The 23,716-nt window shown below is 57.3% G+C and overlaps 1 protein-coding gene and 1 pseudogene across 1 annotated transcript; both read right to left on the bottom strand.

Moving 5' to 3' along the window:
* Positions 1–441: 441 nt before the first annotated feature.
* LOC120404052 lies at positions 442–7,636 on the bottom strand (annotated as a pseudogene).
* A 5,002-nt stretch (positions 7,637–12,638) lies between these two features.
* LOC120404053 (glycine N-acyltransferase-like protein 3) lies at positions 12,639–21,751 on the bottom strand. The gene is made up of 6 exons (XM_039536061.1): positions 21,659–21,751; positions 17,280–17,387; positions 16,847–16,973; positions 16,352–16,472; positions 14,615–15,002; positions 12,639–12,737 (listed from the first exon to the last, which is right to left on the bottom strand). Exons 1-6 carry the CDS (start codon positions 21,734–21,736, stop codon positions 12,639–12,641), a joined length of 921 nt encoding a protein of 306 aa, XP_039391995.1. The 5' UTR covers positions 21,737–21,751.
* Between the last annotated feature and the right edge of the window lie 1,965 nt (positions 21,752–23,716).

Consider the following 23,716-nt stretch of genomic DNA (forward strand, 5'->3'; position numbering starts at 1 on the left):
GGTGGCTGGTCAGTGTGTCCCCTTCTCGGGGGTGGCAGAGCAGTAGGTCCCTGGGCATGGCTGGGCCATGTCCCCATCTCCTGCCGTCCCCCAGGGCTATGTGCTGGCAGAGCATGGCTGTCCCCCAGAGCTGGGCGCAGGACCCTAGGCCGTGTCCCCTTATCCTCCTCTCCCCTCCTCTCCCCCCATGCTATGTGCTATGGGTGTGTGGCTGTTTCCTACAGCTGGGTGCAGGGTCCTGGGCTGAGTCACTGTCTCCAGCTCAGTGGTTTGAGCATTGGCCTGCTAAACCCAGGGTTGAGAGTTCAATCCTTGAGGGGGCCATTTGGGGAACTGGGGTAAAAAACTGGGAATTGGTCCTGCTTTGAGCAGGGGGTGGGACTAGATGACCTCCTGAGGTCCCTTCCAACCCTGATATTCTATGATTCTATTCCCCCAGTGCTACATGCTGGTGGAGCGTGGCTGTTCCCCAGAGCTGGGCGCAGGGTCCTGGGCTGAGTCCACGGCGCTGGCTGGCTGGGACTGGGCGAACCCGGGCCTCACCACCAGCAGGTAGAACACCCCAGGCAGGATGCGGAAGCCGAGGCGTTGCAGGGCGTGCAGCGAAGGCTCGTTGTGGGGCAGCACCCAGGCGTAAACAGGGAAGCCGCGGGCATGCAACTGTGCTGCCAGCGTCCCCACCACAGACCGCAGGTGGTGCTGGCCACGATGCTCCGGGAGGGTGTAACCGTGTGTCAGGGCAGCCAGCGGGGCGCTGAGGCACCAGGAGATGGGGGTCCCCTCAGGGTCCAGCAGGCAGGCGCTGGGGAAGTGGCGGATCAGGCGGCTCAGGTAGCGCAGGCTCCAGCTGTTCCCCCCAAACATCCAGGTGTCGTTGAGCAGCATGGCGTGGGCGGGGGACACGGGGGCCAGCCTGAGCCCCCTGTCAGGCCTGCAAGACCGGGGATGAGATGCCGGGCGGGGTGGGGTGAGCAGATAGGGGATTGGCCTGGAAGAGGAGGGGTCAGCGCGGGAGGGGGAATAGATCCAGCATGGGCAGGGAAGGGGTAAGTCTAGGGAGGGGAGTGGGAGTGACCCAAGATGGGAGGTGTGAGCCCAGGGGGACATTGACCCAGCTTGGCGGGTAGGGTGCAGTGAGCCGGGGGCTTGGGGGTCGACCTGGTACAAGGGAGTGAGCCCGGGGAGCAGAGATTGAGCTGGTATGACATGTGTGAAAGTAGAATAAATTATATTGTAAAAATAAGAATGGATTAAAGAAATGTTGTATGTACCTTTAAGCAGAAATAAGAAATGTTGAAATACAGGTGCCAGGAAAAGAAACATTAGGCATAAACAATGGTGCTAATGGCAAAACATTAACAGAAGATGGGTAATAGTTAGTAAGAAAATAAAATATGCATGCCTAGCCCAGGTAAACTTATCTGATTCTGCTTCCTTTGTTATCTTGTTAAGTTCTCACCCTTTTATCTGTATAAATAAGATAGTTTGTGTCTTGCATGGTGCTCACATTATCTGGGTGTCATTAGCAGAGCACTGTGCTAATAAAACAGAGTGGTCTGACAAACTGTGAGTCCTGAGTCTAACTTTGACACATGGCATAGGAGGGGAGCAGGGTCCGGCGGCGCCATCCTCTTCCCGGTTGTGGGGCTGAGATGGGCTGGACAGAAAATTGGTGGGGGGAGCATGGAAAGTATCCTGTGGGGGAGGGGTGTGCCACCAGCTCTGAAGGCAGCGCTGCCGCCAGCAGCAGCCCAGAGCTACGGGGGGCGTGGTAGGGCATTGCCACCCCTACTGCTGCGTAACGTTTGGCCTCTGCACTGGGAGGGGAGGCTATGGCAAATCCTGGGTGACTATAGCCCCCATAACGCTCCCCCAGTGGCCCCCATGGAGGGGAGGGAGGCTGGAGGGGGACTGACCTGGCACAGGAAGAAGGGGTGTGAGGCTGAGGGGGCGATAGACGAGGGGTGGGGGAGAAGGGGGAGCCCTGTGGGAAGGGGATCGAGCCAGGAGGCGGCACATGGGGGGAAGGTGACCCCCGGGGGGAGGGGTTCGACACACTCCCGCGGCCTCAGCACAGGGGCTGTCTGACAGGGCCCAGTCCAGCCCCAGCAGAGCCATCGCTGCCGATGGGCCGTGGCTAAGCTCAGCTCCTCACATGAAAGCACCAGGGCTCAGTGGGCAGCAAACCCCCTGCCCGGGGACCTACCCGCTGACAGGGAAGGAGGGACCAGGGGGCTCTGTGCTTGGAGCCCCCTCCCCTCAGAGGGGACGGCTCTGGGGTCAAGGACCCCTGGCTGCCCGTCCCAGGATATGGAAGGGTTACAGGCTGCCCCTCCCCCTGCTCTCCCCATCCTGGGGCCAAGGAGGTTCCTTGGCCAGGCTGGGCTGCCCCTGTCCCCTGGCGAAGCTCTAGGGCTGACTCAGCCCTGCCCCGGAGCAGGATGGGAAATCCTTGGCAGCATGTGCCCAAGGCCTGGGGCTGTGGTGATGGCCTCACTCTGCCAGCACCGTTAGCCTGGGGAACTCATTGACACCAGATCTGGGGCACAATGGAGGCCTCTGGCCTGGCACCCCGGGGTCCTTCCCTTCCCCCAGCCCCGCTCCCCCCTCCATCTAGCACAGGCTGGTTGTGTGCATTGCCCCATTCTCTCACACACACCCCATATATGGGGGCACCTACCGGTACTGGGGCATGGCAGGCGGGTCTGCGTGCAGAAGTGGCCGGTATGGATACGTCTCCATCTCAAGGCCCCTGGCCCTGGCGATGTCCCTGATGGTCTCATATACCCCGTCCTGCAGCCCTGCAGGGACAGCCATGCGCTGTCAGCAGGGGCCTCCCGAAAGGTGCCCATGGATGTGGGGGGCCCAGCTTGGTGGGGGAGAGCAGCAGGGAGGGGCCAAGGGCCACTGTGAGCCGGCATGACCCAACTGGGGGTTCCCAAGCTTGGCTCATTCAGGATCCCGGGTCTGGATGGAGAAGGGGCCCAGGCGAGCTCCTTGGGGCTATTGGCCTGTGGGGGATGGGCAGGGACTCAGGTGGACCCCTTAGGGCTGTTCACCTATGTGGGGAGAGGGGCCTGGGCCAGCTCCTCAGGGCTATTGGCCCATGGGGGGGGGCAGTGGTCTTGTCCCCCATGTGGCAGGTGCTGGATGAAGCAGGGCTGGTGGGGCTCACCCTGTATCTGGAAGGCCTGGCCCCAGTCCACGGCGCGGTTCCCAGCAGGGCCCGGCAGGCGCCCTCGTCCCGGTAAAAGGCCGTGTACAAATTGGTGAAAAAATCACTTGGGTCCCGCGCCACCTGCAGGGGGGACACTGCCTGGGGGTGAGCACAGGCTCTGCCTCCAGCCCCAAGTAAGAGATTGAGGTGGGGGGCAAGGGGCCCTGTGAACAGAGCCAGGGGGCTTAGGGAAGAATTGGATGGGGGGGTCTGGGCAGCAGAAAGGGGAGACAAGCTGTGGGGAGGTGGGGCAGCCAGGATGGGGAGGGGTAGAGATGACACCAAGCAGGGAAAGGGGCAAGGAAGTCGGGGAGGGGAGCGGGGCAGTGATGGTGTCAGGCGGGGGAGGGGAGCGGGGCAGATGGGAGGGGCCCAGCAAAGGCCGCACTTCTCTGCGTGGCCGGGTGAGGACCATTTTGAACTCTGGCCATGAATCCACCAGCACCTCCTGGCCAGCCGGGTTCCCGCGGTTCACATGCATCACAGTGCCGTAGACCTGCCAAGACACAGGGGTCAGAGTCTGGGGATGTCCTGGGTCCCCAGGATCGGTGCTGGGCCCCAGCTTTTACTCTGCCCCTTGGAGGAGCCCTCAAAGTGCCAGCCCCCCAGGGGGCCCCACTCTTCCTGCTCCAGCCCTCCTGCTCCACCCCGCGAGCTCTGCCCGGTGCCTCCCACTGAGCCAGACCCCTGGAGAGCCCTGGCCGCTCTTCAGGGGCTCCCACACCCCAGCCTGGGTTTGCAGTGACACCCGGCAGCATTGTCGAGCCAGGCCAGTTTATGAGTCACGGAGCAGCCTTAGGTCAGCAGAGAGAACGGGGGGTAAAGCAGTGTCCATTGTGGTCAGCCGGGGTCCAGCCAAGCTGGAGTGACAGACCCTTTCCAGGCTGTCTCTGTCTCCGTCTGACCTCCTTGGCCAGCTCCAGGTGAGAGCCTCCATCTTTGTCCAGCACCCCCCACCTCCCAGTCCTGTGCTCTCGAGCTGGGGTCTCTGCTCAGCCTCCCGGCTGAGAGGCAGGAAATCCAGGAGTCGGCAGCACTTGCCTTGTCTCTCTGGCCCCTTTGGGGATCTGAGTTGATTTCAACAAGTTTCTTAACGACCCTTTATTCCTCCCTCAGAGGGAGGTGACACCCACCCCTATAAAAACCTCGTTATCTCTAGCCTGATTCTTGCTTGCATATTTATACCTGCCTCTGGAAATTTCCCTGGGGTGTCCTGACCCCTAGGCTGGGGTAGGGAGTGACCCCTTGAGCATTTGGGGGATGGGTGTAGGTGTGTCCCCCCACAAGGCTGGTCTTAGCCCAGCCATGTCTCTGGGGCACTGGTGTCCCAGGGTCTGGTGATGCAGGGGGCTCCCCTACGCTGGTTGTGTCCCAACCCCAGGACTGTGCGTATGCCAGGAATCCATTTCCCCTCCTGGGGTTAACCTGTTGCCCTCACCCCAGGCCAGGACCCCCCTGCTGACAGGCTGCAATTCCAGGTCTTAAGCTTGGCCATGCCCTGCCCGTGTCTGCCCATGCTCAGTTGGGGTCTCAGCTCCCACCAGGTTCAGCTGTGACTCTGTTTCTCCAGGGAGAGCAGGCTGCGAGCTGGCTCCCTTGGCCACAGCCTCAGGGAAGTTCTGCTGGAGCCCGTGTGACACACATGTCCCGTGTGGAGATTGTGGGGGATGTTCCTCGGCCCCACTCAAATACAGGGGTCTACTTCCAGACAGACAGGTGTCCTGAGCTTAACAGCCTTTCCTTAGTGTTACAGGCACCCGGGGAACCCTGCTCCCTGCTGGCCGAGCTCTTTGCCTTTTCACTGACACCTCCAGCCTGAGCCTCTGGCTCCTGCGGTTCAAACCCTTGGCTGGGGCAGGGTCAGGGACTGGATTTTGTCTGAAGGTGATACAGAAAGTCTCAGAAGGAGCTCAGAGCCGATGTCCAGGAGAACCATCAGTACCAGCCCCCCCGAGTCCTGTGATCGCACTGGGATCGGAGCCGTCGGGAGGGCTTCTCCCAGTAGGCAGGTGGCTTCCATTTAGGTCACAGCCTCGGTCTCTTGCACATCCCAAAACTCTTGTATATAAACCTCAGGTGTCAGCTCAAACATAAGCAGTGGAGCCTTTTCTAACAGTTCCCAGCCCCCAGTATTAACGCCGCCCATCTGGCTGTACGGCTCTATGGCTTTGAGGGACTGAGTATGGGGGTGAGACAGCAGAGCCGGTCTGCAGAGTCAGCCAGGTTCAAATCACAACCCTTCTCAAAGGCAGTGAGGTTGGTGTCTACAGCCCCTCCTCCTCCTTAAACGGACAATTTGGTATCCAGCTCCCTGCGGAATCCAGCATCCCTGGGGCCTTTGCCCACTTACCCCTTGATGGGTTCTCTCGCCCCTCCACATCTCCAGATCAAGCTTTTGCTGCATTTCTTCACGTTTTTGCTGCTTCTCACAGCCAGCTGGTTCCCTCTCACAGTCTGCTAGCGCCTTTGCTTTCCACGCTAACTCCTGCTGCTTCAAATCCATTGGAGGGGAACCAGGTTGTGAGGACACCCTGCTGCTGCTTCTGTCACTCTCGGACCCTCATCAAACCCCACCTGCGTCTGGAACCTGCCGCTGAGTCCTGTCACCCTTCTCCAGCCTGCAATCAGCTGCGTCCTGTGGAACTTCCCAACGGTTCGCCCTTTCTCCATGCACAGGTTTGTGATGTGGATCTTAGGGTGGTGGTTATACACCATTTTCTTGCCGTTTCCTTTGATGGACTGTGCTTTGCTACTGGCACATTCAGTATCCCACTCCTGGCACTAACTGAGAGCAAACTGCCTGTGTCGCTTAGCAGTGCGAGCAAAATCAATCTCCTTCCCCCACTGGGTAGCCAGGGGAAACTGAGGCACACATAGGGTTCATACAAATATTACAAAAATGCCCATTTTATCAAGGGTGTAGCTGGGGCAGGAGGAAGGAGTCAGAGCCATGGCGAGGACCAGGAGGAATTTCAGAACTGGGGGGTGGGAGGTGCTGGTGGTCAGAGCCATGATTGGCAGGCACCCAGCTGTCCTACACTGTGATTGGCTGCCATGGAGCCGCCCACATGTTCATTAGCTTTACGCAAAACCTGCCCAGACTGAGATTGGCTGGCACAGAGCCTGCTTGTGCTCTGATTCAATGGGCAAGTCCTGGCGGCTACTCTGGGTGAGCAGCAGGCATTGGTGCTGGGTATGGACTTATGGAGGCAGGGGGCAAGTGAGGAGGTGGCCCAGGGGGAGGCCCCCCCCGCTACCTCTACCCTGGGGGAGGGGCCTGCCCTCCTGCTGCTACCCCTAACCCAGGGCAGGGGGCCTGTGTGACAAAGTAGAAGCTTTCTGTAGTATCTTTCTGAGTCCCATGTGTGCCTCAGTTTCCCTCTGCGTCCTGTACTGCTCTGCGCAGCGTGTGAAGGGAATGGACGGGTTGTGACTCATGTAACAGCCTGGCTGGAGACCAGCATCATTAACCAAGGGAATAAACTACACACGCGCCAGGAGGGTCTGGAGAGACCATGGAAACCCCAGTGGCTGGGTTTGACGTTCACACCGAGCGAGCGAGATTCCCCCCTCATGGCTCTGCAGCCGAGAGGCCCCCAGCTGAAGAACAGCGGCCACGACGGGTCAGGATACGGGGCTAAGAGTCGGCTTTTGGGGGGGTCTCAGCAGCTGTCACCTTGGCCTAAGAACAACGGGACAGAGCCAGAGCCAGCCATGGGGACCGTGACGTCTTGGCTGGCTCATTGCCCAGGCTTGGCCAGGCTGGGCTGTGGCTTAACCTTTGATTCCCTGTGCTAACCTGAGGAGTGTGTAGCCAGGGGACTAATGAACCGCTCCTGTGTTTTGCAAAGGCTGCCGGGGTCTCTGCCAACACACACCGCAGGGGCCCGGTCCAAGCCTCTCGCGGGCGTCTGGCTCGGCTGCATTCGCTGCAGGGAGCCACGGAGAGAGATGGGAGGGCTGGTGTCAAAGGCCCAGTGGTGGAGGTCACGGGCCTGCCCCTGTGAGCTGTGTGCAGCCTCGGGCCCCGGCCCACTACAGGGGTCGCTCCCAGGCGCCTGGTGAGAGGCTGGGGTACAGCACATCCCCTGTGGATCTATGAGAGCCTGCCCAGCCCCTGAACTGCTGCCCCCCGACCTGGAGAAAGGGTCTGCCCCCCAAACTGCTACCCCCTGACCAGGTGGAGGGGCGAGCCCTCCATGTACCCCCGACCCAGGGGATTGCACCTCAGCCCAATATGTGCCCCATCACCCAGGGGACTCCGAGGGACTTTCCCCTGCTCTCTGCCCAGCCCGAGGGTGGGAGGGTTCGGCCCTGCGGTGGCGGGCGAGTCCTGGTCACCGGCAGCGTGTCAGGCAGGCCCCGCCGTAGCATCCCCTCCAGCAGCCGCAGCTTGGAGGCACAGCTCAGGATCAGCATCGCTGGCTGGGATGGGCCTTCACAGCTTCCAGCAGGACAATTCGAGGGACACCTGTGGGGCAGGAGACCCATCAGTTCCCTGTGACTGTCTCCTCCCAACCCCAGAGACCAGCTGCCAGCTCCCAGCCCTGCCAAAATAGCAAACACTGTGTAGACCCCACAACAGCTCACCAGTCTGTGCGCAGCCCCCTGTGTGTTCACCAGAGACCTTACACTACCTAACCGGTCTGTGCGCAGCGCCTGTGCTCACCAGAGAAACTACCATAACTCACCAGTCTGTGCACGGTGCCCGTGCTCACCAGAGACACTAGCATAGCTCACCAGTCTGTGCATGGTCCCCATGCTCCCCAGAGACACTACCATAACTCACCAGTCTGTGCGCAGCCCCTGTGCTCACAAGACACCCTACAATAACTCACCAGTCTGGGTGCAGCCCCTGTGCTCACAAGAGACCCTACAATAACTCACTAGTCTGTGCCCAGCGCCGGTGCTCACCAGAGACCCTACAATAACTTAACAGTCTCTCCATGGCCCCCTGTGTGTTCATCAGAGACCCTACCATAACTCACCAGTCTGTGTGCAGTGCCTGTGCTCACCAGAGACCCTACAATAACTCACCAGTCTGGGTGCAGCCCCTGTGCTCACCAGATACCCCACAATAAGAAGGCTGCTCTAAGGCCATGTGATGCCAGGGCTGCCCGTACAGGGCTACGGTCCCACTCACCTGGGGTGACTCCGTGCCAGGGGAAGGAGCAATTCCTGGGTGTCTGTGGAGCTGCCAGGTCCCTGCCTCTCTCTCCTTCCAGGGCTGCTCTAGCCTCTTATCCACGAGCAAATGAACCATTAGCAGAGTCTGCCAATCCTGGAGCCCAGAGGCGGTGACAGCCTGTGACGATCTGGGAACGTTCTTAATGTTTTCTCTGAATACTGTGTTGGTGCCTCAGTGTCCCCTATGCAGCTCTTAAGTATCTAGGTGGTGGAATAAGGGTGTGTGATTGCTGCAGAGCAAAGGGCCAGTGCACATAAATGCCTGACACTCTGTCTCCTAGCAACTGATGGCCTGGGCCCCTCCTCTGCAAAGGTGCCAACTGAAGGTGTTGGAGACAAAGAGGTCAGGTGACCTCTGGGCCTGGGAAAGGAACTGAGCAGAGAAGGAGGGGCTGGAGCGGGTTTTCAGGCTGGAGCTGGCTGGGGACTAGGAGTGAAGTACAGACGTGGGGGGTCTGGCTCACTGCCCCCCAAAATGGACCCGGCTGAGGGGTCCCGTTCGCTGTACCTACAAGCTCTGTTTTAGACCGTGTTCCTGTCATCGAATAAACCTCTGCTTTACTGGCTGGCTGAGAGTCACGTCTGACTGCGAAGTGGGGGTGCAGGACCCTGTGGCTTCCCCAGGACCCGGCCTGGGAAGCACACGGAGGGGCAGAGGATGCTGAATGCTCCAAGGAGAGACCCAGGAAGGTGAAGCCGTGTGAGGTTCTTGCCCTGGAGACAGTCTGCTCCGAGAGAGATCACTGTGTATCCACCCCGCACCCAGCGCAATGGGGCCCCAATGACCCTGACTGTGAGCGCCCCACAGCAGGAAATGCATTTCCTATAACATACCAGGATTCAGCTTGGGCCTTCTCATCACATTTGAAAGCCCCAGCCTCCTGGAAGACAGTGCCATGGTGAATAGAGCCACTTTGGGTCAGATCAGCCAGTGGGCGGGCGGGCGGGGGGGCGAAAACCAGGGGATTGGTCCCTGCGACAAAGTGGGAATTTTTGTAGTATTTTATGACCCCTGTATGTGCCTCAGTTTCCCCTCTGTGTTGCAGTGTTACCCCGTGGGGAAAAAAGGGAGAAAGTTTGCTCTCAGGGCAGGCTATGAGGCATAGGTGGGCATCACTTCCCTGTCTGGGTGGAGGAAAGAATCATTAAGGAACTAGTTGAATTTGACCCACATCAACAAAGGGGCCAGAGAGACAACACAAGTCCCCATGGTTTATGGATTTCAGGGAAGCTGAGAAAAGACCCCACCTGGTGAACAAAGGACTGAGAGGGGGAAGATACGGGATTGTGACAGAATGTACCCTTGTGTTACCCACTGTTGTAATAATCTTTGTACAACCTTGCAAGGTATTATTTGTAAATGTATAATTTGCCACTCAGTATTGACCTGATAAAATATGTGTGTGGCAGCATTGTACGTGAAGTGATAAGATTCCCCTTTATGGTGTTAACACGTGCTCTAACCTGAGGCTGGCAAACAGGCCTGTCTCAACAAAGGAATGGGGGCTCTACTTAATTTACATTTAAGCAACAAACAGAGTCATCAAGCAGGAAGGGAAACAAAAGAAACTCCAACAGGGGAGGAAAAAGCACCAGGGAGCATCCTTCAGTACAGACTCTCTCTCCTGAATCTCAGCTGCAAATGTTTTCCAAGTGTTTCTGCCCTCTGTGGAGAAAGAAGTGGTTCAGGACTATTTAGAAAAGCTGGACGAGCACAAGTCCATGGGGACGGATGCGCTGCATCCGAGGTTGCTAAAGGAGTTGGGAGATGTGATTGCAGAGCCACTGGCCATTATCTTTGAAAACTCATGGTGATTGAGGGAGGTCCCGGATGACTGGAAAAAGGCTAATGTAGTGCCCATCTTTAAAAAAGGGAAGAAGGAGGATTCAGAGAACTACAGGCCATCAGCCTCACCTCAGTCCCTGGAAAAAGCATGGATCAGGTCCTTAAGGAATCAATTTTGAAGCACTTTGAGGAGAAGAAAGTGATCAGGAACAGTCAGCCTGACTAACCTAATTGCCTTCTATGACAAGATAACCAGCTCTGCGGATGACGGGAAAGCAGTGGACAGTCTCCCACAGTATTCTTGACAGCAAGTTAAAGAAGTATAGGCTGGATGAATGGACTATAAAGTGGATAGAAATCTGATTAAATCATCAGGCTCAATGGGTAATGATCAATGGCTCCATGTCCAGTTGGCAGCTGGTTTCAAGCAGAGTGCCCCAAGGGTCGGTCCTGGGGACGGTTTTGTTCAATATCTTCATTAATGATCTGGAGGATGGCGTGGATTGTACTCTCAGCAAGTTTGCAGATGACTCTAAACTGGGAGGAGTGGTAGATATGCTGGAGGGTAGGGATAGGATACAGATGGACCTAGACAAATTAGAGGATTGGGCCAAAAGAAATCTGATGAGGTTTAACAGGGACAAGTGCAGAGTCCTGCACTTAGGATGGAAGAATCCCATGCACTGCTACAGACTAGGGACCAAGTGGTTAGGCAGCAGTTCTGCAGAAAAGGACCTAGGGGCTATGGTGGATGGGAAGCTGGATATGAGTCAACAGTGTGCCCTTGTTGCCAAGAAGGCTAACGGCATTTTGGGCTGTATAAGTAGGAGCATGGCCAGCATATTGAGGGACGTGATCGTTGCTGTAGGAAGCAGGTGAGGCAGATTTGGTAAACATAGTGTGAAGGGGCTATTCAAGTAATTGGAGCACTTAACTAACAATGGACTTTGAGAGACACCAATCCCCATCTGACCTTTCCTGGGAATATTCAAACTAACATGTAAACAATGGCCTCGGCCTGCAAAAAGCTGAATCGTTCATAGACAGGTGACTTGCCCAGGTGGCTAGAGACCCCATTGTGTGGCTGTGATGTGGCACAAGAGAAAGACTATATAAGGCCCTGGAAGCCCCTCCATTTTGTCTTCAGCTGGCTGAAGAGGTAGCCTCTCCATCCCAAAGAGATGCCTGAAAGAAACTGGAAAAAACGACAGTACCTATGGGGGTGTGAGTAATTGTTGGACCCAGACTAGGAATGAGTCTAGTCTGTCAAAGAAGCTTATTGGAACATCTCTGAGGGTGAGATTTACCTGCATTTAGTTTCCTACTGCATTAGGCTTAGATCTGTGTGTTTTGTTTTATTTTGCTTGGTAACTTACTTTGTTCTGTCTGTTTTTGCTTGGAACCACTTAAATCCCACTTTTTATATGTAATAAAATCACTTTTTACTTATTAAGTAACCCAGAGCAAGTAATTAATTCCTGGGGGAGCAAACAGCTGTTCATATCTCTCTATCAGTATTATAGGGGGCGGACAATTTATGAGTTTACCCTGTATAAACTTTATACAGAGTAAAATGGATTCATTTGTGTTTGGATCCCATTGGGAACTTGATGTCTGGGTGCTAGAGACAGGAACACTTCTTAAGCTGTTTTCAGTTAAGTCTGCAGCTTTGGGGCACATGCTTCAGACCTGGGGGTTTGTGTTGAAGCAGACTGGCGTGTCTGGCTCAACAAGACAGGATACTGGAGAACCAAGCTGGCAGGGCAAACGGGCTCAGAGGTAGTCTCAGGACATCAGGTGGCAGCCCCAAGGGGGTCTCTGTGACCGAACCAGTCACAGTTCATGTAGGATTGCCAACCCTCCAGGAATTAAAGATTAATCTGTTATGTCATGTGATGAAACTTTCAGGAATACGTCCAACCAAACCTGGCAACCCTAGGCACAGCTCTGTAAGAATGTGCGAGTTTCTAGTCCAAGTGTAATGTTAAATGCTTGTTTCAGTGTTGTTTGCGCTCCTAATCTCCATTTTGTGTTCCAGGTGGTGCCATCTTGTATGTGGCCTCAGCAACTCTGAAACTGGGCCTTCAGCACCAGCGAGCCCTGTCTCCCTGCAGCAAATGCAGCCAAAGCCAGGCTCCTGCCAGAGACTTGTCCTGGGCCCCTTCAGGACGTGATGCTCCCAGTGAGGATCTGCAGCGACAGCGGCCAGCCTGTGCAAACCAAGGATAAGTCACCTGGCTGCAGGAGGTGAGCATCCTTAGCTCAGTGCAGAGAGACAGGGGCTCGGACAGCATTCAGTGCACCCAGTGTGAGGGGTCTACCCAGCCCAGCTGCTGTCTCCATCTGTCAGCCCCAGGGCAGAGCTGCTGTGTCTCTGTGAGCCAAGGTCTTATCACCCCTCCTGTCTCCTCTCGGTCCGTTGTCCTCCCCTAGCAAAGCATGCTGGGTTCACACGGTCAGCGTGCTGGGGCTTCCGCTGAGTCTTGATTGGTCAGTGCTTGGGGTTCCCACTGTCCTCTCGGCTCCTCCATTGACATGGGTCGGTTTCTGCCAGTCCGGTAACGCCCATGTGCATCACCCCAGACACGTCCGTGAAGGTGCAAACAATTTGATGTTTATTGGGATGAACTTTTAGCTAGAAATGATTTCAATTGTTTTTCTCAGTGTCCCCCTTCCCACCTCTGACACCACAGAGCCGTGCCTGTGTCCCTGTTTCCATTCCCTCCCTTTACTTCCTGATTGACTGCAGACTATATAGTAAAACTTGAGTTCTGCTTAGCCATATTTTAACCAATTATTTTACTGAAATTTAAATAACGAATGTTAACATATTGGAACATGATTATTTAACCAATTATATCCCACCACCTTAATTGGTTTACACCCAACAAAATTAATTACACAGCAGACAGAAACAATCACAGAACCAGGCAAAGATTATACAGACAAACAATAGGGAAGTGGGGACTACAGTGACAGAACAACAAAGAAATGAGGATTTCACACCCCAGCTATTGGTGAGTTCTTGCCAGACAGGATGCTACCAAATAAGTTTTCTTTAAATCTTCTAGGCTCTTCCCTTTCTCTGGCTGCCTTTGCTGCTTAGCCAAAGGCCTTAGGCTAAGAACAGGGCCTCAGACTAGCACAGCGAGAGAAGGCCTATAAACAGGCAGACTGTGATTTTGATTCTCGTTCTGTACCCCTATAACTAGCTAAGTGATAAGAATACACCTACATTCTTAAAGCCTAGGCCTTTGCCGACAGGCCTGAATATCTGTATCCTAACTCTCCACCTCTTTTTTAATTAGTGTTCCAGACTTCCCATTATAGTGGGCCGGAGAAGGTTGGGTTTGGGTTCTTTGTCCCGGGTCCTAGCAGCGGCCGCGAGCCACTTGGGGGCAGTTTGGGTTTCAGGTCCTGGTGGAGCCCAGCGTGCAGGCTCGGTGCGGGGAATCGGGGCAGAGGCAGCCCCCTGTGTCTGGGGATGGAGGTCTGGGCTGTGGCAGGGCGCGCGGTCTCCTTGTTCAATGCGTTTCCCTCTCTCTCTCATGACATGGAGTCCCCGGGCGATGCTCTGGAACTGCTCCCCACAAAGCCAGTCAGGACGTTGGGGAGCCTCCTCTCCCTTGGAGCAGACTGTCTCCGGGGGAAGAAGCTCACACGGCTTCACCTTCCTGGGTCTGACCTTGGAGCATTCAGCATCTGCCCCTCCGTGCGCTTCCCACAGTGAGTCCGCCCAGGCGGGGTCCTGGGGAAGCCACAAGGTCCTGCATGCACCTGCACGTCTGCTGTGTGTGGGGAGTCCCCTCCCCCCAACCCCACGGCTCACTGGGGCTACATGGGGAGGAGCAGCCTGTGCACTGGGGCTGGCAGGGGGCAGGTCGCCTGCCCAGGGCTGAGGACGTCCATTCTGGGGGAAGGGAGAAGAGCGTATGCTCCTCCCTGTGTTCGGGCCCAGCAGGGCTCTACAGTGGGGAAGGGAGCGGGAGTGGGAGAGCGCCCCCTGCTGAGCCCACAGCACAGGGCATGGAGGCAGCACTGTGAGCGGAGAGCGCCCCCTGCTGAGCCCTGACTGCCAGGGGATAATGGAGCATGAGCTACTCTCCTCCACCAGGCCCCGGCTTCCCAAGGGCTGACAGCTGAGCTCCCCTGGTGGCTGGTCAATGTGTCCCCTTCTCGGGGGTGGCAGGTCCCTGGGCATGGCTGGGCCATGTCCCCATCTCCTCCCCTCCCCCAGGGCTATGTGCTGGCAGAGCGTGGCTGTCCCCCAGAGCTGGGTGCAGGGCTCTAGGCCTTGTCCCCTTCTCTGCCTCTCCCCTCCCCCTGTGCTATTGGGTGTGTGGCCGTTCCCCAGAGCTGGGCGCAGGGTCCTGGGCTGAGTCCAGGGCACTGGCTGGCTGGGACTGGGCGAACCCGGGCCTCACCACCAGCTGGTAGAACACCCCAGGCAGGATGCGGAAGCCGAGGCATTGCAGGGTGTGCAGCGAAGGCTCGTTGTGGGGCAGCACCCCGGTGTAAACAGGGAAGCCGCGGGCATGCAACTGTGCCGCCAGCATCCCCACCACGGGCCTCGCGTGGTGCTGGCCACGATGCTCCGGGAGGGTGTAACCGTGTGTCAGGAAAGCTAGCGGGGCGGTGAGGCACCAGGAGATGGGGGTCCCCTCAGGGTCCAGCAGGCAGGCGCTGGGGAAGTGGCAGATCAGGAGGCTCAGGTAGCGCAGGCTCCAGCTGTTCTCCCCAAACTTCCAGGTGTCTCTGAGCAGCATGGCGTGGGCGGGGGACACGGGGGCCAGCCTGAGCCCCCTGTCAGGCCTGCAAGACAGGGCAGGGGGATGAGAGACATGTGGGGGGCGGGGGGTGAGCACAGTGGAGATTGACCTGGCAAGGGGAGGGGGTGAGTGTGGAAGGGTGTGGGGGGTAAATAGAAACAGCATGGGCAGGGGAAGGGGTAAGTCTAGGGGAGGGGAGTGGGGAGCGACCCAACATGGGAGGTGTGACCACAGGGGGACATTGACCCAGCTTGGGGGGCAGGGATTGAGCTGGTATGACATGGCATAGGAGGGGAGCAGGGTCCGGCGGCGCCATCCTCTTCCCGGTTGTGGGGCTGAGCTGGGCTAGACAGAAAATTTTTTTTGTGGGGGTGGGGAGGTTTGCTGAATCCCAAACTGGGGTGGGGGAGCATGGAAAGTATCCTGTGGGGGAGGGGTGTGCCACCAAGCTCTGAAGGCAGCGCCACCGCCAGCAGCAGCCCAGAGCTATGGGGGGCGTGGTAGGGCATTGCCACCCCTACTGCTGCGTAACATTTGGCCTTTGCACTGGGAGGGGAGGCTATGGCAAATCCTGGGTGACTATAGCCCCCATAACGCTCCCCCAGTGCCCCCCATGGAGGGGAGGGAGGCCGGAGGGGGTCTGACCTGGCACAGGGAGAAAGAGGGGTGAGGCTGAGGGGCGATAGATCCCGGGTGGGAGGGGGGAGGGGATCAAGCCAGGAGGCAGCACATGGGGGGAAGGTGACCCCCGGGGGGGAGGCGATCGACACACTCCCGCGGCCTCAGCACAGGGGCTGTCTGACAGGGCCCAGTCCAGCCCCAGCAGAGCCATCGCTGCCGATGGGCCGTGGCTAAGCTCAGCTCCTGACATGAAAGCACCAGGGCTCAGTGGGCAGCGAACCCCCTGCCCGGGGACCTACCCGCTGACAGGGAAGGTGGGGACCAGGGGGCTCTGTGCTTGGAGCCCCCTCCCCTCAGAGGGGACGGCTCTGGGGTCAAGGACCCCTGGCTGCCCGTCCCAGGATAGGGAAGGGTTACAGGCTGCCCCTCCCCCTGCTCTCCCCATCCTGGGGCCAAGGAGGGTCCTTGGGCTGCCCCTGCCCCCGGCGAAGCTCTAGGGCTGACTCAGCCCTGCCCCGGAGCAGGATGGGAAATCCTTGGCAGCATGTGCCCGAGGCCTGGGGCTGTGTGGGGCTGTGGTGATGGCCTCACTCTGCCAGCACCGTTAGCCTGGGGAACTCATTGACACCAGATCTGGGGCACAATGGAGGCCTCTGGCCTGGCACCCCGGGGTCCTTCCCTTCCCCCAGCCCCGCTCCCCCCTCCATCTAGCACAGGCTGGTTGTGTGCATTGCCCCATTCTCTCACACCCCCATATCTGGGGGCACCTACCGGTACTGGGGCATGGCAGGTGGCTCTGGGTGCAGCAGTGGCCGGTATAGATACGTCTCCATCTCAAGGCCTCTGGCCCTGGCGATGTCCCTGATGGTCTCATATACCCCGTCCTGCAGCCCTGCAGGGACAGCCGTGCGCTGTCAGCAGGGGCCTCCCGAAAGGTGCCCATGGATGTGGGGGGCCCAGCTTGGTGGGGGAGAGCAGCAGGGAGGGGCCAAGGGCCACTGTGAGCCGGCATGACCCAACTGGGGGTTCCCAAGCCTGGCGCATTCGGGATCCTGGGTCTGGATGGAGAAGGGGCCCAGGCGAGCTCCTTGGGGCTATTGGCCTGTGGGGGATGGGCAGGGACTCAGGTGGATCCCTTAGGGCTGTTCGCCTATGTGAGTAGAGAGGCCTGGGCCAGCTCCTCAGGGCTATTGGCCTGTGGGGGAGGGGAGCGGTCCTGCCCCCCATGCGGCAGGTGCTGGATGGAGCAGGGCTGGAGGGGCTCACCCAGGATCAGGAAGGCCTGGCCCCAGTCCACGGCGCGGCTGTTCCCCAGCAGGGCCCGGCAGGCGCCCTCGTCCCGGTAAAAGGCCATGTACAAATTGGTGAAAAAATCACTTGGGTCCCGCGCCACCTGCAAGGGGGACACTGCCTGGGGGTGAGCACAGCCTCTGCCTCCAGCCCCAAGTAAGAGATTGAGGTGGGGGGAAGGGGCCCTGTGAACAGAGCCAGGGGGCTTAGGGAAGAATTGGATGGGGGGGTCTGGGCAGCAGAAAGGGGAGACAAGCTGTGGGGAGGTGGGGCAGCCAGGATGGGGAGGGGTAGAGATGACACCAAGCAGGGAAAGGGGCAAGGAAGTCGGGGAGGGGAGCGGGACGGTGATGGTGTCAGGCGAGGGAGGGGATCGGGGCAGATGGGAGGGGCCCAGCAAAGGCCGCACTTCTCTGCGTGGCCGGGTGAGGACCATTTTGAACTCTGGCCATGAATCCACCAGCACCTCCTGGCCAGCCGGGTTCCCGCGGTTCACATGCATCACAGTGCCGTAGACCTGCCAAGACACAGGGGTCAGAGTCTGGGGATGTCCCAGTTCCCCAGGATTGGTGCTGGGCCCCAGCTTTTACTCTGCCCCTTGGAGGAGCCCTCAAAGTGCCAGCCCCCCAGGGGGCCCCACTCTTCCTGCAGGGCAGGCCAGGGCCTCTGAGATGGAGCCTCTGGGCTCCAGCCCTCCTGCTCCACCCCGCGAGCTCTGCCCGGTGCCTCCCACTGAGCCAGACCCATGGAGAGACCTGGCCACTTTTCAGGGGCTCCCACACCCCAGCCTGGGTTTGCAGTGACACCCGGCAGCATTGTCGAGCCAGGCCAGTTTATGAGTCACGGAGCGGCCTTAGGTCAGCAGAGAGAACTGGGGGTAAAGCAGTGTCCATTGTGGTCAGCTGGGGTCCAGCCAAGCTGGAGTGAAAGCCCCTTTCCAGGCTGTCTCTGTCTCCGTCTAACCTCCTTGGCCAGCTCCAGGTGAGATCCTCCATCTTTGTCCAGCACCCCCCACCTCCCAGTCCTGTGCTCTCGAGCTGGGGTCTCTGCTCAGCCTCCCGGCTGAGAGGCAGGAAATCCAGGAGTCGGCAGCACTTGCCTTGTCTCTCTGGCCCCTTTGGGGATCTGAGTTGATTTCAACAAGTTTCTTTATTCCTCCCTCAGAGGGAGGTGACACCCATCCCTATAAAAACCTCGTTATCTCTAGCCTGATTCTTGCTTGCATATTTATACCTGCCTCTGGAAATTTCCCTGGGGTGTCCTGACCCCTCAGCGGGGGTAGGGAGTGACCCCTTGAGCATTTGGGGGGTGGGTGTAGGTGTGTCCCCCCACAAGGCTGGTCTTAGCCCAGCCATGTCTCTGGGGCGCTGGTGTCCCAGAGTCTGGTGATGCAGGGGGCTCCCCTACGCTGGTTGTGTCCCAACCCCAGGACTGTGCGTATGCCAGGAATCCATTTCCCCTCCTGGGGTTAACCTGTTGCCCTCACCGAGGCCAGGACCCCACTGCTGCCAGGCTGCAATTCCAGGTCTTAAGCTTGGCCATGCCCTGCCCGTGTCTGCCCATGCTCAGCTGGGGTCTCAGCTCCCATCAGGTTCAGCTGTGACTCTGTTTCCCCAGGGAGAGCAGGCTGCGAGCTGGCTCCCTTGGCCACAGCCTCAGGGAAGTTCTGCTGGAGCCCGTGTGACTGACATGTCCCCTGTGGAGATTGTGGGGGATGTTCCTCGGCCCCACTCAAATACAGGGGTCTACTTCCAGACAGACAGGTGTCCTGAGCTTAACAGCCTTTCCTTAGTGTTACAGGCACCCGGGGAACCCTGCTCCCTGCTGGCCGAGCTCTTTGCCTTTTCACTGACACCTCCAGCCTGAGCCTCTGGCTCCTGCGGTTCAAACCCTTGGCTGGGGCAGGGTCAGGGACTGGATTTTGTCTGAAGGTGATACAGAAAGTCTCAGAAGGAGCTCAGAGCCGATGTCCAGGAGAACCATCGCTACCAGCCCCCCCGAGTCCTGTGATCGCACTGGGATCGGAGCCGTCGGGAGGGCTTCTCCCAGTAGGCAGGTGGCTTCCATTTAGGTCACAGCCTGGGTCTCTTGCACATCCCAAAACTCTTGTATATAAACCTCAGGTGTCAGCTCAAACATAAGCAGTGGAGCCTTTTCTAACAGTTCCCAGCCCCCAGTATTAACGCCGTCCATCTGGCTGTACGGCTCTATGGCTTTGAGGGACCGAGTATGGGGGTGAGACAGCAGAGCCGGTCTGCAGAGTCAGCCAGGTTCAAATCACAACCCCTCTCAAAGGCAGTGAGGTTGGTGTCTACAGCCCCTCCTCCTCCTTAAACGGATAATTTGGTATCCAGCTGTGGAGGCCAAGAATTAATTAATAGAGGGTTGAAGGGATCTTAATGTATGTTAGCTAATTAGCAGAGGTTAAGATGTTACCCTGTATCTGGTGCAGAGTGAATTGTGTGAAAAGTCGTTACGACCTTGTGAATTGCAGTCTTGTTTTTTGTTCTAGTATTGCAGACAAATAAGATAACGAATAGGCTTATGTATAAACAAATGCAAATGTTTACTTTTACTGTCTGCAAGTATGCTAACCATGGTCTGCTAGAAAGGTATAAAGATTGTTATGATTGTTTACTAATTGAGAGAGATCCGTCCAGGGCAAGGGGCAAACCTAGTTCCTGACACTCTCTCCCTCTTGTGTTCACTAGAGTATTATAATAAAGTATTTGTTTTTGCTGCACCTAAACATAAAAGTGAGAACTGAGTTTTCTTCGACACAGCATCCCTGGGGAATTTACCCACATACCCGTTGATGGGTTCTCTCGCCTCCACATCTCCAGATCAAGCTTTTGCTGCATTTCTTCACGTTTTTGCTGCTTCTCACAGCCAGCTGGTTCCCTCTCACAGTCTGCTAGCGCCTTTGCTTTCCACGCTAACTCCTGCTGCTTCAAATCCATTGGAGGGGAAGCAGGTTTTGAGGACACCCTGCTGCTGCTTCTGTCACTCTCGGACCCTCATCAAACCCCACCTGCGTCTGGAACCTGCCGCTGAGTCCTGTCACCCTTCTCCAGCCTGCAATCAGCAGTGTCCTGTTGAACTTCCCAACGGTTCGCCCTTTCTCCATGCACAGGTTTGTGATGTGGATCTGAGGGTGGTGGTTATACACCATTTTCTTGCTGTTTCCTTTGACGGACTGTGCTTTGCTACTGGCACATTCAGTATCCCACCGCCGGCACTAACTGAAAGCAAACTGCCTGTGTCGCTTAGCAGTGGGAGCAAAATCAATCTCCTTCCCCCACTGGGTAGCCAGGGGAAAATGAGGCACACATAGGGTTCATACAAATATTACAAAAATGCCCATTTTATCAAGGGTGTAGCTGGGGCAGGAGGGAGGAGTCAGAGCCATGGCGAGGACCAGGAGGAATTTCAGAACTGGGGGGTGGCAGGTGCTGGTGGTCAGAGCCATGATTGGCAGGCACCCAGCTGTCCTACACTGTGATTGGCTGCCATGGAGCCGCCCACATGTTCATTAGCTTTACGCAAAACCTGCCCAGACTGAGATTGGCTGGCACAGAGCCCGCTTGTGCTCTGATTCAATGGGCAAGTCCTGGCGGCTACGCTGGGTGAGCAGCAGGCATTGGTGCTGGGTATGGACTTTCGGAGGCAGGGGGCGAGTGAGGAGGAGGCCCAGGGGGAGGCTCCCCGACTACCTCTACCCTGGGGGAGGGGCCTGCCCTCCTGCTGCTACCGCTAACCCATGGCAGGGGGCCTGTGTGACAAAGTAGAAGCTTTCTGTAGTATCTTTCTGAGTCCCATGTGTGCCTCAGTTTCCCTCTGCGTCCTGTACTGCTCTGCGCAGCGTGTGAAGGGAATGGATGGGTTGTGACGCATGTAACAGCCTGGCTGGAGACCAGCATCATTAACCAAGGGAATAAACTACACACGTGCCAGGAGGGTCTGGAGAGACCATGGAAACCCCAGTGGCTGGATTTGACGTTCACACTGAGCGAGCGAGATTCCCCCCTCATGGCTCTGCAGGCGAGAGGCCCCCAGCTGAAGAACAGACGGGTCAGGATACCGGGCTAAGAGCCGGCTTTTGGGGGGGTCTCAGCAGCTGTCACCTTGGCCTAAGAACAACGGGACAGAGCCAGAGCCAGCCATGGGGACCGTGACGTCTTGGCTGGCTCATTGCCCAGGCTTGGCCAGGCTGGGCTGTGGCTTAAGCTTTGATTCCCTGTGCTAACCTGAGGAGTCTGTAGCCAGGGGACTAATGAACCGCTCCTGTGTTTTGCAAAGGCTGCCGGGGTCTCTGCCAACACCCACCGCAGGGGCCCGGTCCAAGCCTCCCACGGGCGTCTGGCTCGGCTGCACTCGCTGCAGGGAGCCACGGAGAGAGATGGGAGGGCTGGTGTCAAAGGCCCAGTGGTGGAGGTCACGGGCCTGCCCCTGTGAGCTGTGTGCAGCCTCGGGCCCCGGCCCACTACAGGGGTCGCTCCCAGGCGCCTGGTGAGAGGCTGGGGTACAGCACATCCCCTGTGGATCTATGAGAGCCTGCCCAGCCCCTGAACTGCTGCCCCCCGACCTGGAGAAAGGGTCTGCCCCCCAAACTGCTACCCCCTGACCAGGTGGAGGGGCCAGCCCTCCATGTACCCCCGACCCAGGGGATTGCACCTCAGCCCAATATGTGCCCCATCACCCAGGGGACTCCGAGGGACTTTCCCCTGCTCTCTGCCCAGCCTGAGGGTGGGAGGGTTCGGCCCTGTGGGTCGGGCGAGTCCTGGTCACCGGCAGCGTGTCAGGCAGGCCCCGCCGTAGCATCCCCTCCAGCAGCCGCAGCTTGGAGGCACAGCTCAGGATCAGCATCGCTGTCTGGGATGGGCCTTCGCAGCTTCCAGCAGGACAGTGCGAGGGACACCTGTGGGGCAGGAGACCCATCAGTTCCCTGTGACTGTCTCCTCCCAACCCCAGAGACCAGCTGCCAGCTCCCAGCCCTGCCAAAATAGCAAACACTGTGTAGACCCCACAACAGCTCACCAGTCTCTGCGCAGCCCCCCGTGTGTTCACCAGAGACCTTATACTACCTAACCTAACCGGTCTGTGCGCAGCGCCTGTGCTCACCAGAGACCCTACAATAACTTACCAGTGTGTGCGCAGCCCCTGTGCTCCCAGAGACCCTACAATAACTCACCAGTCTGTGCACGGTGCCCGTGCTCACCAGAGACACTAGCATAGCTCACCAGTCTGTGCATGGCCCCCGTGCTCCCCAGAGACCCTACAATAACTCAGAAGTCTGTGCACGGTGCCCGTGCTCACCAGAGACACTAGCATAGCTCACCAGTCTGTGCATGGCCCCCGTGCTCCCCAGAGACACTACCATAACTCACCAGTCTGTGCGCAGCCCCTGTGCTCACAAGAGACCCTACAATAACTCACTAGTCTGTGCCCAGCGCCTGTGCTCACAAGACACCCTACAATAACTCACCAGTCTGGGTGCAGCCCCTGTGCTCACAAGAGACCCTACAATAACTCACTAGTCTGTGCCCAGCGCCTGTGCTCACCAGAGACCCTACAATAACTCACCAGTCTGGGTGCAGCCCCTGTGCTCACCAGATACACCACAATAAGAAGGCTGCTCTAAGGCCATTTGATGCCAGAGCTGCCCGCACAGGGCTACGGTCCCACTCACCTGGGGTGACTCCGTGCCCGGGGAAGGAGCAGTTCCTGGGTGTCTGTGGAGCTGCCAGGTCCCTGGCTCTCTCTCCTTCCGGGGCTGCTCCAGCCTCTTATCCCCGAGCGAATGAACCATTAACAGAGTCTGCCAGTCCTGGAACCCAAAGGCGGTGACATCCCTGCAGCCGCACGGCACAGTTGATTGGGATTTTGCTCTGGGCAGAGGTGGAGGGAGCTCTGGGGAAAGGAAGCCAGAGCGACAAGGCAAGTCCCCATGGTTTACGGATTTTAGGGAAGCTGAGAAAAGTCCCCACCTCGTGAACAAAGGACTGAGAGGGGGAAGATACGGCATTGTGACAGAATGTACCCTTGTGTTCACACCATACCCACTGTTGTAATAATCTTTGTACAACCTTGCAAGGTATTATTTGTAAATGTATAATTTGCCGGTCAGTATTGCCCTAATAAAATATGTGTGTGACAACATTGTACGTGAAGTGATAATATTCCCCTTTATGGTGTTAACATGTGCTCTAACCTGAGGTTGGCAACCAGGCCTGTCTCAACAAAGGAAAGGGGGCTCTGCTTAATTCACATTTAAGCAACAGAGACATCAAGCAAGAAGGGAAACAAAAGAAACTCCAACGGGAGGAAAAAGCACAAGGGAGCATCCTTCAGTACAGACTCTCTCTCCTGAATCTCAGCTGCAAATGTTTTCCAAGTGTTTCTGCCCTCTGTGGAGAAAGAAGTGGTTCAGGACTATTCAGAAAAGCTGGACGAGCACTGTGATTATGCGGTTCTGGCAGGACCCAACCGACAGTGCCAATTCAGGACAAATCACTTAAAACAAGGCAGTTACAGCCCAAGGCTGGGGTGTTTCCTCCTCTAAGGCAAACCAAACCAGCCAGACAAAGAGGACTTTGGTCTCACCGCACTGGCTAACCACAAGTCACACAAGCAATTCCCTTAGACACTCCAGTTTCCCAGTATCACCACCAGTGCCACTCGTCCTGGGGATGAATGGTTATGAAAACCAACACTCCAATAAAGGAAGAAGGTTCTCTCGATCCCAAAGAATCAAGCCCCAGACCCAGGTCAATATACAAATCAGATCTTACCTACAAATCACACTGTTGCCAGCCGTTTAGAATCTAAAATCTAAAGGTTTATTCA

This window comes from Mauremys reevesii, linkage group 4 (genome assembly GCF_016161935.1).
Source record: "Mauremys reevesii isolate NIE-2019 linkage group 4, ASM1616193v1, whole genome shotgun sequence".
NCBI classification, from domain to species: Eukaryota; Metazoa; Chordata; order Testudines; family Geoemydidae; genus Mauremys; species Mauremys reevesii.